At 43.0% G+C, this 16,517-nt stretch overlaps 2 protein-coding genes across 7 annotated transcripts in view; one reads left to right on the top strand and one right to left on the bottom strand.

The window, feature by feature from the left end:
• The window catches only part of MACROD2 (mono-ADP ribosylhydrolase 2), an 895,555-nt gene that overhangs the window by 779,600 nt on the left and 99,438 nt on the right, over positions 1 to 16,517 (bottom strand). The gene's annotated exons all lie outside the window — the stretch shown is intronic.
• Positions 879 to 13,699, top strand: FLRT3 (fibronectin leucine rich transmembrane protein 3). Its single transcript, XM_062610749.1, has 3 exons — positions 879 to 1,048; positions 8,503 to 9,234; positions 10,343 to 13,699. The coding sequence occupies exon 3, from the start codon at positions 10,388 to 10,390 to the stop codon at positions 12,335 to 12,337; it is 1,950 nt and encodes a 649-aa protein (XP_062466733.1). The 5' UTR covers positions 879 to 1,048; positions 8,503 to 9,234; positions 10,343 to 10,387; the 3' UTR covers positions 12,338 to 13,699.

Raw genomic sequence — 16,517 nt, 5'->3', positions numbered from 1 at the left:
ATGAATAAAGGGAATAAAGAGATGTTCAATGAAAAAACATCTAGGGAATACGTTTTCTAGCTTGCCCTATGATAACCATAAACTCTGGGGTCTGTGAGTAGAAAGTTTGTTTTCTGATGAAAACCCCCTGAAGACTGTGGAGCAGCCAGGCCCCCCTCAACCTTGGTCTCGCTGGGTATAAGGTACCTGTGTTATCTCGGAGCGAGCGCTGCCCTGGGTGGAGCAGGAAAACCAGGCAGCTCTTATCCACTCCCTGATTTCAGACAGCACTAAGCACTAATACCTCGAGCAAACCCTCCAACCTCTGCCAGCGCTGCTGCTGCTGCTGCCTGCAGGGCCTCAAGCGAGGCGCTATGGCCAGGCCGCTGCTGTCAATGGACGACACCAGGAAGAGTGACACCACTCATGGCCACTTATTTAACAGAGTGATAAAAATTAACACCTATTTATAATTAGGTTGGAAGCGTTTCCGCGACTCGGAACCATTCCTGCTCCTCAGGCCAAACACCAAGGGGAAGTCATCAACCTGCCTTAACATCCCAGCACTGACCGCACAAAAACGGTCACTGTGGGGTTTGACGTGCAACACTGAGGGAACGAAGGGGCACAGCCGTCAGGGGCACCGCTGATATTCTTCCTACCAAAAAAACAGGTGAAAACCCTAAAAACCACCCTAAAAACGCGTGTGCCGTGCGCACCCCTCACCCGCTCTCCACAGGACCGAACCGCAGCCTCCCCTCCCCCGCGCTGCCGCGCTATGGCGCCGCCTGCTGCTCCCCCTAGCGTCCGCGCCCGCCGCGTGCCGGGCCGCTCCCCGCCCCGCCCCTCCCGCCGGCCACGCCCCCCTCCCGGTGACGTATGGCCACGCCCCCCACGGCTTCGCCGCTGCCGCCGCGACTTGAGGGCGCGCGCCGAGCTCCGCGGCTGCCCCGCGTACAGCTCCGCACCGCTCCGCTCCCCGCTCCCCGCGCCGGGACCCGGCCATGAGTGGAATTACGGCGGTGCCCGCCGCGCTGTAGCCGGGATCGCTTCTTTCCGCGCCCCGCAGGTAAGTGCGGGATAAGCGCTTTCTCCGCGGGAGTTGCGCGGGCTGGGGGATGAGGGGAGTGCGGCGATAGAACATGAGGAGGAGGAGGAGGATGCGGCGGGAAGTTTGGGAGCCCACCTTTCCTTCTTCTTTCCCCCCATCTCCCCAAGTCCCGGGGTGCGGGCATTGGCGCTGCGACGGGGAGCGCCCCGCTGTCTGCGCGGCAGGGCGCGGAACGCGGCGGACATCCCCGCGGGCACGGCGGCGGCTGCAGCCGGCCTTTGCCATCCCCATCACCCGCCGCATACTTGGGGCGCTCCCGAAACTGACAGTGCCGTACCGGCGTCGCACCAGCACCGGGAGAAAGAGCATAAAACCGGGTTCCGCGGGAGCGCAGGGACCCCCGCAGAAGCAGCGTTGGGCCGGCTCCCTGCGCCCCTCCTGCGCTGGGACCCCAGCCCCTTAATGGAGCGGGGCGGGGGAATTTTGCTGCTCATACCCCGCGTTTCTACCCTGGTTTGCCCCCTCCGCACAAACATATTTAGGGAGGGCGGGCGCGTCTGTATCATGTACCCTCCCCCCGCAACCCCGCGGTGTCTCCGCGGGCGCGCATATTCTGCGGGCGAGAAGCTGGGGAACAAAATGGTTGCACGTACGTTGAGGAGGAATGCAACAGGCCCCAATTCCCTTCAAACCGCCCCCCTTGTTGGAGGAAGAAGAGCTGGCTGATAATCCCCCCGGCATCCGAAAGGCCCTCGCCTAGTTTTAATCAACTTTGGTGGTGGCTTCAGTTTATTAAGTGATTGTCTGCCCTCCTATAAGCACAGCAAACAACGTTCAGAAACGGCTTGCAAATAAACATTTCATCCACTTGTTCCTTTGCACACTTCATCTCTACCTTCTTCTCGCCCCAAAACCCGTTTCACGGCTGCCAGATGTGCCAGAGCCTTTTGTTTCACCCATTTCCTCCAACAGCAGCAGTAGGAGCTGCAACTTAGTTGTGTAGGCAAAGCCCGAGCATCCCTGCAGATCCCAGCCTGGCATCTGCCATAGCATAAGGCACTAAGCACAGCTCTGATTTTTGGGGTTGGTTTGGAGGGTTTGGGTGCCTCTTTAGTTTCCAAGATCCACCCCTCTCCCTTGGTAGATTAAAGCTCAGCTCTTTGCCCAGCCAGCTGCCTTTCTGGCTCAGTCCTGTTTGAGGTAGCCTAAATTCTCCTCTCCCTGACCGCAGAGGGGTTTGGGTGCAGCCCTGGTGCAGCAGCCAGCCCAAGTTGTGAGGAGTGTTGCAAATGCCACGACGGGTGCATGTAATTAATTAATGCGTGAAGTGCTGTTAGCCATGGGTTACTAATTTGGACTGAAGACAAGTCTCTTCCCTTCTTCAAGGGATCAATTCTGGCCGGTTAAAGAGTGCAGCAGAGTATTTTGTACACCATATCCCCACTGAAAGGCAGGATTACTTCACTATTAAATCGTATTCCTGCAAAAGAGCATGTCAGCTGGATGCATTTTCTTATTGCCACTTGGAAATGCAAACCGTGAATCTTCTGTTTTCTATGTAAACCCTCTGTGCAGAGAAAAAGTGTGGAAAGAAGAGGCTGAAAATGTTCAGACTTTAAAAAAATTAAATCATTATCCTGACCCCAATTTCCTTGCCTAAAATATACTGCCCAAAAAGACAGAAGCATCAATTATGCTCACCATCTACTGCCTGGGGATACGGCGTCTTAATGAACATTTCTTTGAATTAGAGTGAAAAATGCATTTGTCAATTCAAGTGTGCAAAGACAAGAATGATTTGCTATAAAACAGAAAGATCAGTGTGTGTTTCCCTTGTCAATAGATGCCACACGTTAGGTCACACTGAAGAGGTTTCAGTGCCCTTCCCTCTCCCCCCACCCCGCCACCCCCCTTAAAAACCACCCTCAAGTTTCCTTTCATTTATTCCAAACCCATCCAATACAGCCCTGGTTTAAGATCGGTTTTCAAGTATTTCATAAACAAAAGGTATACCTGGGTCTAGAGAAAGCTAATTATCTTTAAATATACTGAGGTTATTCTAATCCTCCTATTCATGCTGCTATCAAGCTTCTCTATTTTTCCATCAACATTTAATCACTTCTAAAAGCTGTATTTATTTTCTTCCTGCCTTCTGCGCTCTTACATACCAGAAACAGTGACAACCCCTGGCATAGATTTAAAATGCTAATTCTCTTTTCCCTGTATATTCATACAGTTTTCTTGTAACTGCAGAAGGACCAGATAAATACTGGAGTTAATACAATCAACTGGGAAATAAGAGTCTGTAAACTGCCTAAAAAGAGTTCTTTTTTAACTGATTTTAATTCCCTCCTTTGGAGGCTGCCTCTGTTTTTCTGAACAGGAGACTCTGTTGTAATTAAAGCCGAGAAAACTGGACAGCAGCAAAACCCATCTGACTTGTGGCTCTTTAAAGCAGTTTTCATAGCATGTACCACCCCCCAGTGGGCAAAAAAACTCTGTAGTAAACTCAGAGCAAGCTTTAATCTGCAGAAGTGAAGTGGATGCCTTTTACAAGAACAAAATAAAACAGTGTTTCTGGGTTGGTTCGGGGGTTATTTTTCCTTCTTTTTTATTCATTTCCCCTTTGTCACCAGTAGCTCGAAGTTGAAGGAGCTTGTGGAAGGTGGTGGTGACTAATCAAAGCAATTGCTGGAGTTTGCAAACTTTGCACTGCAATTATTTGAAGTGGCCCCGGTTGGTAGATGGCCATCTTTGTCTGCTTCTTGCAGGAAGCATGGATGCTAATGGCGAGTTATTTCTGAAGTGTTTTCCTTAATCACTTCAAAGCACAGGGATGCACAGAAGAATTAAATATGGGATAGCTTACGTTTATTTTTAATAAGTCACCAACTATCACTCAGGGCAGGCATCTGGGGCAGTATTCAGTAAATATATCAGCACAAACTCTTCCATTTGTGAGCTGGAAGGATTCAAGCAATCTTTCAGCTTGACTTCTTTAAAGCTTATTTTTTGAGGAGCAGATTTAGTGCTCTGGAGATACACAAGCAACTGTTTTAAAATGGAAGGAAAGAAAGCTACTGGGACTTTATCAAGTGTTTAATATTTTTACATGCCTCATTATTTTGTGCCACGAATTCCCTATCATGTATAATTCCACCAAAAACTTGTCGAGAGGTGGGGGGGGATAGATTTTTACCTTGAAACAATGGCAGCGTTTGTTCTCTATTCTTTCAAGCAGGGGCGAGTTACCTCAGCAGCAGCTCTCAAAAGAAAACCTAGAAGCCATAATTGGCTAAACTCAAAGAGCACTAAAACACAAACCAAAAAGCCATTGCAAAACACTCCCCCTCAAAGTGCTCTTTCAACGTGCAACCTCTGCAGAAGCAGAGTAGTCAAAACAAGAGAGTGAGTAGGAATCACGTAATAGTCTGGATCTTTTCAACCTCGCTTCTTCAAAACGAGGAGAGGTTTTTTGGAAGTAAACTTCAGAAGGGAACAACTCGTAGTTCATTTCCATCCTCTGCAGCAAATACTGGTTTGGCTGATCTTAGGCGTGGAGTCAGGCTTTTACTCAGAATCCCTTTCTAAGTCAGATTCACTTGCATTTGAAGGAAGATCACATAAAAATTTGCATTTTTTTTAAGGCACTTGAGTTGGAACTAATAAGACAAAAGCCGTATTTTATATTCAACTGCTGGGGGGGGGGGGGGAGCAAATTTTCTACAAGTAAAAGCTGCAACAACAGAGCAAAACCAAAAAGCCCAAATTTCACCAAAACACAGAGATAAAACCTGACTGAAAGGGCTCACTCTCACTTTTAAGGATCCACTTTACATTCTTTACCCCTTGGAAAGACAGCTAGAGGACCTTCTGCTCGCCCAGCACCAAACAAAAGACTGGGGCACCTTCCTGAAATATGATGATCGTGGAAATTGCAGCTCCTAGACAGGGTGCTTAGAAAGCATTTTGCTGTCACTATCAACTAACCCTGAGTAATACCCTTAAAGAAAACAAAGTATGGGCATTGTTTTAAGGGTAGATTAGCACTGTGGAACTTCTTTTTGTTTGCTTTCAATAAAACAAACCAACTTGGTGAAGCTATTTAAGAGGCAGCATGACCTCTGGAAGCTGAAATGGATGTATATGCAGTAGATTTGACAAGTATTTTTAAAAAGGAGCACATTTTGTGCTTCAGATCCATTTCAGAATCTAAACAAATAGAGAATTCTGGAATGTAACTACACTGATGAAGCAGAATTAGGCTTACCATGTACATATATTAACTTCAAATGATACTCTTGTCATTTATAATATGAAAATCCCAAGTTGCTTCCCTTCCCCCTGTTACTTTGATGGTTAGAAAGAAGCCCCTGAACTACCAGAGTTCCTGCCGACGAACACAGAGGTAGATTAGAAATTCAAATAAGCATTGTGTGACCTCGAGTCAGGAGGTCTTGATTTTATTCACATTTTATCACAGCTTGGGAAGAAAAGAGCTCTTTGGCACCATTTTTGAGGGTAAAACCCCCACCTTTTCAAATATACCCAAACTATTTCTTTTCGTCTCCTTACAGCCTACAGGGACAGGGAGTACAGCTGGACTCATCCCTTAGAGTAAATATTCTTTGATACATTTTCCTTGTATAGTGCAAATTACTTTTACCATTTTAAAATAAGATGTCCCCCTGCTTAGCTGTGCTCCAGCGATAAGTACACACGCGAGGGCTCAAGCATTACCACTATCTGTAGTAATTCACTTGCTTTACAGTGTCCCAGAAAAAGTAATTGAAGCATGCAGTTCAGTGAAGTTCATGAAAACATTCAGCTCGGAATAAAGATAAGCAGAAAAGCTGCTGTTGGGTTGTTCCAACGTTACTTTTGTTACCAAAGAAAAGCCATTTTTTGCATTTTAAAAATGAATTTTAGCACATACTGTGTGAAAATCGGCTCCGTTCAAAAGTAATGGCTTCTTTCAAACCCATGTGGCCATGAAGCCTCCCAGTCTGATGTTGCAGAAACCTGGACACAGTGTCTGCACCAGTGGGGGTCACTTTTCTTTTCATCCTGCCGGATCAGCTATAATGACTTGATGTCAGGGAATATTTAGAGACAGCTCAAGAAGGGGAAAGTTGGAGCATGGCAGCAGGATTCCCTTCTTCTCTGTAGACAGATCACTGGAGCCTTTGATATGCAAAAACATTGTTTTCAGCTATGGCTTGAGATATAAAAGGGAAGTGCGAGATATCAAACAATCAAGACCTGAAGAAAACTATTCTAAGTTCAGAAAAAGGAGTGGGGGGTAGGGTCTTAATCCACATTTTTGAAACAGTGTCTCTTCTCCACAGAGACCTGCTTTTATTTTTCTCACTCTTGTTTTCATGTTTCAATTTGGAGAGAAGGGCCAAAAAAATTCCAAGAATTTAATGAGCTTTAGTGCTTTCATTTTAATCCTACACATTACTGCTGTTATAATAGCAGCAATAAATGAAGGGATGACTATCAACTGGAGCAAAGAGGAAACAGTTTATATGCTAGGAAAGTAAAATAAATGAACTGACTTTCTCATGTGTGTATGTATATCTAATATATGCATACTAGAACCTCTGGTTTGCTTAATACTAACTGGTTTTTTACAGCTCTAAGGAAATGTGGGGGGTTTCCTTAAGTAATTAAAAGTTATTATAACCTTCAAAGGCCTGTTTAAGAATTGTATATTCCTGTGTCACAGTAAATGTCCAGAAAATACCCTCTGTCACAGCTTCTCATTAGTTCCTAAGAGATTCCTTTTTTTCTACAGCTGTTGAGCACCTCTTTATTTCAGAGTTTCAGGAATAGAGCCTCGATTTCTATCCCCAAACACATCCGTAATACAGCACAAGAAAACTGGACACTGGAAGACTGTGGAGCTTTTTTTGTTCCGTTTTATAACGATTGCATAATTTACCCACATTATATAAGTTACCAAAAAAACACGTATTCCCTTATAGTCTAAAATGTGGCCACTCAGATTGAGTTTTGGCCTTAAATAAAGCATATGATAAAATATTTATTTATGCTACCGTGGGGGGGTGTCTCATTTTGAGTTACTATTTTCATTATACTGATGAAAACAAGGTGCAGAAACAAAGCTCAGATGGGCATGAAAGCAGCATCAGGAGAGAAAAGGCTTTTTACCATTCCCTCACTAAAGAGTCTCACCTTCTACTAAAATGGAGTTTTTTGGGGGGGGTTTGGTTGTTTCTCGAGAGCTTTTTTTAAGGTCAATATTTTCCTAAGAAAAAAAAAAAAGCAGTGTAATTGTTATCTATGTCAATAATTTTGTATCATTTCATACTCCTTGTTGCTATAGGAATATTACAGATTATTTTTTGATGGATTGTTCCAAATCGCAAGGCAAGGGGTTTAAAACAGAGATTGTTTCTGTTGAGGCCTAATATTTTCTAAAGGACCAGAAGCTACTCTAGTTAAGCTGGTAGGAAGGCAGCTAAGTAAGCATTACTCAGCATGCTGTTTCTTCCTAGCATTTCAGTTCCGAGGCTTGTGCTTAGTTCTCTGGACAACATGCAGCCATGAAAGGGAGAAGTAAGTAAACGTTAAGGGTTTCTCTCATTTCAGATTTCACCACTTCTATTTCAGACATACTACCTACATGCTTTGAGGGGACAGAAACTTGGTATCTCACTGGATACTTGCTGCAATAGTGATATGAAGTAGCCCAAGTTAATAATACCATTCAAAAAATAACCAAATAATTAGAGTTCTTCAAGAAGTAGGAAGAGCCAAGACTGAAAACTGTTTTTTTCCTGAAATGAGGAAAACTGGATAAAATGCTAATCTAAGCACCAATTCCACTGTGCAAAGTGACAAACACAACAGATCGAGCCCATTTAATGGACAAAACCCACATATGTATTTCTGTTGTCAAAGAGCTGACACAGATGCCTGGCTAGTCCCCAGTTCGGATTCAGCATGTTGCAGATGTCAAATACTAATACAGGATTTGAGAAAAACATTTCCCCTTTCATGCAGTAACTGCTGAATGGTAATTGGCTCCCTTTACATTTAAAACCAAGGAGAGGATCATCATTTATCTCAGTGTACCAAGAACACAAAGCAAGCAAACATTTTGGCCTCCTCGAAGGAGTTAGGACTGGTATTTGTAATCAGGTGGGAAACATCACTTACAAATACTTTGTTACTGCCTGTCAATTCAGGATGACTTTATTTTGTGCTGAAGGAAAGGAAGATGTAGTTCCAGCAGAACCGCAGTAACATGAGACCAAACAGCAGCAGTGTTTTCTTAAAGAGCTCTGTATTTTGCTGAACTACAACTACTTTGGGCAAACAAGATGTATGCAAGCCATGGATGCGATAAGCACAGCATGATTTACATAGGGAGTGCAACACAACTCATATTAGTGTCCACCGGTTGTGATTAATTCCAGTTTCTTTTGTTTCTCCTTTTGCAGGCAATTAAGAGTTCAAGGAAAGCTTTAAAAGAGGAGTTTTCTTTGAAGGACATCATATTTTTGTGGTTTTTTTTTTAAATGAAGAAAACCATCTGAATTGCCTGACATTTCTACAGTACTGTCACTTGCGTTCTCGCAGCGCAGGAGGAATTCTTTCCTGCATTACAAATTGGGAAGAAGTGTTAAAAAGTGAGTTCTCTGAGAGGCGTGGATGTATCAGGATGTAGCTACTGTGCAACGTTTATACTTGGATAATTCTGGACAGGAAAAAGCAGCTCCATTCCTGACCTCCTGAAGAGGCTACCATCCTTCAAGCCTCAGCATAATGAATAGTTTCCATCATGCGGCGCTGAAGTTACCACCTCTGACTACTACGCTGCACAGAAGAGTTTGTAAGAGTTACAAAGAAAGTAATTCCTGCTAAAGGCATTAAACCAAACAAAAGAGGCTCTTCATTCAGAGACTTTACATGAGGACAGAAATAGAGGGAAGCTGAAGCTTTTCTACGCCCCAGCCTGGTGTGCTTATGTACCATGATAAATCTTGGTTGGAATGCTCATTGAGTGTCGTGCCAGGAGCCAGGAAACACACAGCAGCGAGGAGGGCCATCTGAGTAAACACCACTGAGGAAAAACACAGCTCCATGGAGTAAAGCGTAAGAGTGACTCGTGAGAAAGACATTCCTTTACTGGATATCCTCAAGCACAAACTTTACTCATACCTTTAAAGACGGTAGGATCAATATTAATTTATTTTCCCTTTTTGTGCCTCAGAGAATAAAGTTCAATTAATATATGAACCCACAAGAGAAAAGGTCATGACACCATTTAATGCATAGGTCATCTTGCAGAAGTTCTCACAACCCTAATTACAATGGTAATTGAATTACGTTGTCTTAAAAGCTATAAAAATGCTAATGACCTTAGCTCAATGTACAAACACACTACCAATGCGAAGTACAATTTCAGTCTCAAGAGTTAATTTATATTATCCTACCATGCACAGTTTGAACTAATAAGATGGGAAAATGTGGTTAAACCTTCCAAATAGTCTCTTATTAGTGTACTGCTTAGTAAAAGACTTTTGAGAATGACTAATATTTAAACATGAAATTAAGCATGTAATGAAGTATTCTGTCCAGTCAACTAGAAAGCCATAGCTCTACCAGCTACGTCAGGTTGTTAGCTACCTACCAGTTGTAACATTCACCTTGCTAAACATTCCAGCTTAAAAAACATGGGAAGTAGGCTGCAGAATCCAAGAGATGCTCAACATGACATTGAGCACTTTGGAAAACCTTGGAAAAAAGTCTAGCTGGCCCTTACTTTTTTGCATATTGTGCTTTGCTGTTAGGACTTTTCTGGACCTCCAGAACAGCTACCACTAAACTTGTGGGTTTGGTGAGGGGTTTATAGTTCATTGAAGGGTGCCTGCGCTAGTTAGCTGGCTAAGGAACTACTGCTTAACTTTCAGATACAGAATGATGTACTTGAACTCTGGTATGACTTCAGCTCTGTACTTACCTGGTATTTGTGAACAAGATTGTCTGCACATGAAGTGTGAAGGGATTCTTAGAAAGAGCCTTTATGCTTAAGCAAAACAATTCACAGATCAGACATACCTGATTATGTTCCTTTCAATTGCTATGCAGAATAACCTATTAACTTAATTGAATTAGTACAAGAAGTAGTACAATTATTGATGTAAGGAAAGTAAAATGTGTCTAAGAGCTTGAATTCTGGTTTAATATGTGTGTTTCAGATGTCTTCTGTAATGTTTAATTTTCACTGCAGTTTCTTCGCTGATGATCTGGATAATTTTGTTTGTTTGGTTTTTTTAGATTGTTGAAGATCAGAACTGTATACAAATCTCATCATTCCTGACCATGATTAGTGTAACCTGGAGCATCTTCCTAGTTTGGACTAAAATAGGGCTGTTACTTGACATGGCACCGTGTTCTGTTAGTGCCAAACCATGCCCTTCAGTATGTCGCTGTGATATGGGTTTCATATATTGTAATGATCGCGATTTGACGTCTATTCCTACAGGAATCCCAGAGGATGCTACTACCCTCTTCCTTCAGAACAATCAAATAAATAATGCTGGGATTCCTTCAGAACTGAAGAACTTGCTTAGGGTGGAAAGAATATATTTATACCACAACAGCCTAGATGAATTCCCCACTAACCTCCCTAAGTACGTTAAGGAACTGCATTTGCAGGAGAACAATATAAGGACCATTACTTATGATTCACTTTCCCAAATCCCTTATCTGGAAGAACTGCATTTGGATGATAATTCTGTTTCTGCTGTTAGCATTGAGGATGGAGCTTTCCGGGACAACATCTATCTCAGACTTCTTTTTCTCTCTCGAAATCACCTTAGCACCATTCCCTGGGGCTTGCCTAAAACCATAGAAGAGCTACGCTTGGATGATAATCGTATTTCCACAATATCAGAGCCGTCCCTTCAAGACCTTACAAATCTAAAACGCCTTGTTTTAGATGGGAATCTTCTAAATAATCATGGATTAGGAGACAAAGTCTTCATGAATCTAGTCAATCTTACAGAACTGTCACTGGTCCGCAATTCGCTCACAGCCGCCCCGGTGAATTTGCCAGGAACAAACCTAAGAAAGCTTTACCTTCAGGAAAACCACATCAACCGTGTGCCACCCAATGCTTTCTCTTACTTAAGGCAGTTGTATCGACTAGATATGTCCAACAACAATCTCAGCAATTTACCTCAGGGTGTCTTCGATGATCTGGACAACATAACTCAACTTTTCCTTCGCAACAACCCTTGGAACTGTGGGTGCAAAATGAAATGGGTACGCGACTGGTTACAGTCATTGCCTTTAAAAGTTAATGTGCGTGGACTGATGTGTCAGGCACCAGAGAAAGTCCGTGGAATGGCTATCAAAGACCTCAGCGTGGAACTATTTGATTGTAAGGACGATGGCATGATGAGCACCATCCAAATCACTACCGCAGTACCAAACACCTTATACCCGGCCCAGGGCCACTGGCCGGTTTCTGTGACCAAACAACCAGACATCAAGACTCCCAACTTAAACAAAAACTACAGAACCACAGCAAGCCCAGTGCGCAAAATCATTACAATATTCGTGAAATCCGTAAGCACGGAGACTATCCACATCTCCTGGAAAGTTGCACTACCAATGACTGCTTTAAGACTGAGCTGGCTCAAGATGGGTCACAGCCCTGCCTTTGGATCTATAACTGAAACGATCGTTACAGGTGACAGAAATGACTATTTGCTCACGGCTCTCGAACCGGAATCGCCGTACCGCGTGTGCATGGTTCCCATGGAAACCAGCAACATCTATCTCTCCGACGAAACTCCTGAATGCATCGAGACCGAGACGGCCCCTCTGAAGATGTACAACCCCACCACGACCCTCAACCGGGAGCAGGAGAAAGAACCTTACAAAAACTCCAGCTTGCCCTTGGCCGCCATCATCGGCGGGGCGGTGGCGCTGGTGGCCATCGCGCTGCTGGCCCTGGTCTGCTGGTACGTCCACAGAAACGGGTCCCTGTTCTCCCGGAACTGCGCCTACAGCAAGGGACGCCGGAGAAAGGATGACTACGCTGAAGCGGGAACCAAGAAGGACAACTCCATCCTAGAAATCAGGGAGACTTCTTTCCAGATGATACCAATAACCAATGACCAAGTGTCCAAGGAGGAGTTTGTAATACACACCATTTTCCCACCTAACGGCATGAATCTGTACAAGAACAGCCACAGTGAAAGCAGTAGTAACAGGAGCTACAGAGACAGTGGTATTCCAGATTCAGACCATTCACACTCATGATACTGAAGGACATGAAAGACTGGTTTGGGTTTGGTTGGGTTTTTTTGGTTTTGTTTTTTAAAGAAAACAAGAAAAGACTGACATAACAGTTGCTGTTCTACTGCAAAACACTGGATTAAAAGACTGACAAAGCAATGTACTGTACATTTGCCATATAATTTATATTTAAGAACTTTTTATTAAAAGTTTCAAATTTCAGGCTACTGCTGCGATTAATGTAGTGGGGATACCTGACCACAATTCTATATTTTAGTATTTTTTAGTAATTTGTACTGTATTTTCCTTGCTAATATTGAAGTTACAGACCATTTAACTTTTGTGTTCTACTGAGTAAGATGACTTGTTGACTGTGAAAGTGAATTTTCTTGCCGTGTTGAGCAGTCAGAACATTCATCTGAGATCCTTGTAAGTGTAAGCACAGGCCATTTTTCACTTTGGTATCAATAAAACAATGTTGAACCTGGCAAATCAGGAACATCAAGAAGTGGTTGCAAAAACTCACAGAACTTTCAATGTTGGGTCTATTCAATCTGTAAACCACAACAATATTCAATAAACAAAAATGCGTGTAGTAATGGGCAATATCAGCTGTCTGGATATATCCATTCAACAATGGTGACATCCAATTTAAAAGAAAATAAGCAAATCGATGACATCCATGAGACTGAAGCTTTTGACATGTGTCAAAGAAAGAATTGATCCCTGGAAAAAAGCCCAATCAAATTCCTAACAAGGAATTCAGAAGTATGTACTAGGTTCTACAAACCAAGGGGGTAGACAGGGCTTATGGATAGGTTTCTGGTTATCAAAGCCAGTGGGCTGCTTATTACAGAGATAACAGTGATGGATGGTCACAGTCGTTTTGGAGGCAAGGGCAGGAGGACAGAGACAACACTTGGAAACTGCTTTGAACAGACAAAAGGCTGAAAGTGCAGTTTTGTAAGGAAAGAGGGGGACAAAACAGGCAATGTAACAAGGTCTCAAAAAGTTTAGTCACAAAGGTAAGCAGACAATTGGGGAATACAGTGAGCAAACAGTATACAGGTATGTGTTCAGTATACTGCCGTTACAGTCAGGAATACTGCCCATTACTGTCACAGTTTTCCAGAGATTTCCTGGATAAATCTGTAAGGGTAACATGTTTCTTTCTGCCTTCCTACTGAACGATGAGCTTTTCATGTTTAAACCCCAAGCCACTCTCTGTTGCCGTAATCATTTGTTTCTTCAACTAAAAACCAAAGTGCTTTGTACGCCCTTTGGCCAGTCTTGTGTGTGCCTTGATCCAACGCTACATGTATCAAGCTTTTAAAAACTTTAAAAAAAAAGGACAAAAAAATAAAATACCCATTTTTTCGTATATAACTTCACTATGAAAAATACTGGTCTTATTGATGAATAAAGTTGGAAAAGCAGGTTGACAGAACGCTGCATCTCTGCAGCGCACTGGAAGGAAACCCACTCAGAAGCTACTACTTTTCAGGTCATGGGCTTCACCTTTTGCTTTGTTCAGCTTGACAGTATTACACTTGCAGGGTTTCTTTAGTATTGATTACTTGGGAAACAGGTTTTCACAACTTTTAAGTGTGTGAACAATGACAGGGAGGGAAGGCACGGAGTTACCGACCCCCTGAGATACGAGTTTTTCCTGACTGAAACATCAAATAGAAAAGTATTTTGGACAATATCTCAAATGAGAAGGAATGTTTACCAAATGCTATTCAATTTTGAGAATTTTAGCAGTGCTTGGCCTGTTTGTATCCTTAAAACTGGTAAAGGATGGACCATGACAAGAAAAAAGTGACAGAGTGATGGTTTCAGCAGCCTGCAAATGATTCTCCTGCCAGGGACCCATCCTACTGCACAGACCCAAAACCTCCAGTAATGCACAGCTCTTTTCATCGTAATTTTCCAGATGTGCCCAGGGAAGTTCCTCTCCAAACTCCCTGTGCCATGGTTACTGGTTCCTCAACCTCACCTTCAAGAATGCCTGCTGTGGTTCCTGAGCAACAGAGGAGCGGCACCGTGCTTCCCTGCTGACCTTACACAAATCATGTCTTCTCCTTCACACGGAGCACTGAGTAGATCCACGATCCCAAAAGTAACAAAGAGGCATGTTATTCTGAACAGCAGTGAGCTCAGCTCAGTGTTATGCACTAAATGTGACTTAATTTGCCTTATTTTCCCATCAGGTACAATTCTAGGCATGGGGGAGAAAGCCAAGAGTAAGCACACGGAGCCTCATTATGTTCCTGTGCGAAAGGCTTCCCAAGTAGTAAGTGGAAAAGAAAACCAAACATGGATGGAGAAGACAGACCTGGTTTTCATCTAAGCTAGCACATAGGGACCCCTATAGAAGAGATAAATTTAACAGCTGGGTCACTGGCAATAGCTTACTGGTTCTTTGCCATCAGCTCTCAAAATTAAATGGGTTTTCCTGCATTTTCAAGCAATTTACATGAAAACCTCTCTCCTAGTTGACTCTAAATTTGTGTTGTGAAAAGAGTAAGGTAACACTCAATGGGTGCTCTCCCATGTCTCTCCTGAAGCACCTCTGCCAGAGGTAGCCTGGTAATGGTACTTCGCATCTACTACACATCTCAGTGATGCCATGCAAATGGGGTATAAGAAAATTGCCATTTAAGGAGGAGATAATTGCATGTGAATCTTAAGCACAAGTACTTTTCATGTGCAATATATGTACTGTGAGGCAGTAGTATACAAATCCAGGGCAGCTTCAACAAGTTGGCCCAGCTGTTCCTGCTTTACCTCCACCAGAGTGAAAACCTGGGCGAGTGATTCTGTCCTCTGCAAAGAACCAGGCCAGGTCTGCAGGGAGAGCTGGCATCCTCCTACCACATGTGCTGTCAGTGGGAAAGATGGCCCATCCATGCATGCAAGATCTTCCTTAGGTTCTACAGCAACCTGTATGCAACGTGCACAATATTAAGATTAATTTGGCAAGTGGAAGATAGATTTCAAACTAAACTGTAATATTTTTCCCTGGATATATATACAAATTCCTATTCTGCTCCATGTCATGCCCATCTCCTCAAGACTCTTCTACTTATCAAAGTGCTGCAGTTCCAGCACGCAACGCTCTAGCACCATGCATAAATCCCTTCTATTAGACAGTCAGAGACACAGGCAAATCGGATTACTACATTGAGCAGTTTACTGCACACATTTACCAAAATAACATTAATCCACATTAAATTTATCACAATTTTCAATGTACTGTTCAATGTTTAATTGTGAGCAAGGAGTGACTTTCATTTCAGCGTTGCATAAATTTATGTGCAGTTAATTTAATCAGCATCCTCTATATTAAAATACTTTGCCAAGTATCTTTTACACTCTTCATCATCATCCCTCTTTATTCTTAAATTTATACTGCTCTCCTGAATTGCTCACAGTTCTGTTTGAACCTGAACGCTGCCTCCAAAAACACCCCGGTACTTTGGAAACCGTATTAACTCTGTCTCATCTCAGTACCTTCCAGAACTAAATTTGCTCCATTTATAAGCCATTATTTTACCAGCTTTGTACAACAGCCTGAAATACAAGAACTGTTGGGAATTTTTATTTTTTCCTCCTGGCTTTAACAGTACCAAATTCAAAGTATTATGGTCTTGGAACACAGTTACCATTTCTGCTAATGCACTAGCTAGCATGCGAGCTATATTGTGCCAATGCTGTACATATTGAATGTAGAGCAGCAAATGCAATAAAGCAAGAGCAAAAGTAATAAAGCCTTATTTGCTATTAAAATAATTTACTGATGACATAATGCACTAACACATGTATAGAGACTTCTCTGCTCTGTAAAAGGATGCAATTTTGCATATTCACCTCCAGCTAAAGTTGGATAAGATCTTCAAACGTGAGCTGGCACATGCCATCTGCCTGGATTTATCCAAACCACATTTCTTTGGGATGGTTTTGGATGGAAGCATAATTTGCACAGATACCCTCTGCTTTCAGAACACCTTAACCTTGCTTCCAAATCCATACCTTGTTTTCAGCATCACCTTGGTACTGATCTTTAACTGTTTCTTCACCTATACCAGAACAAAAGCTTCAAGCCACAAGCCAGCCCTTGCCAACGGTGAAGTTTTTCTTACAAAGCATAATGTTACTACATAACTGGAGTTTCTTGTTCCGAACTAGCCCAGAGTGGTTT

The sequence above is a fragment of the Pezoporus occidentalis genome, unplaced genomic scaffold, assembly GCF_034315485.1.
Source record: "Pezoporus occidentalis ecotype Australia unplaced genomic scaffold, CSIRO_AGI_Poc_V1 ctg10, whole genome shotgun sequence".
Lineage (NCBI taxonomy): Eukaryota > Metazoa > Chordata > Aves > Psittaciformes > Psittacidae > Pezoporus > Pezoporus occidentalis.
The sequence above is the reverse complement of the archived record's forward strand: the minus strand, read 5'-3'. Positions and strand labels throughout refer to the sequence as shown.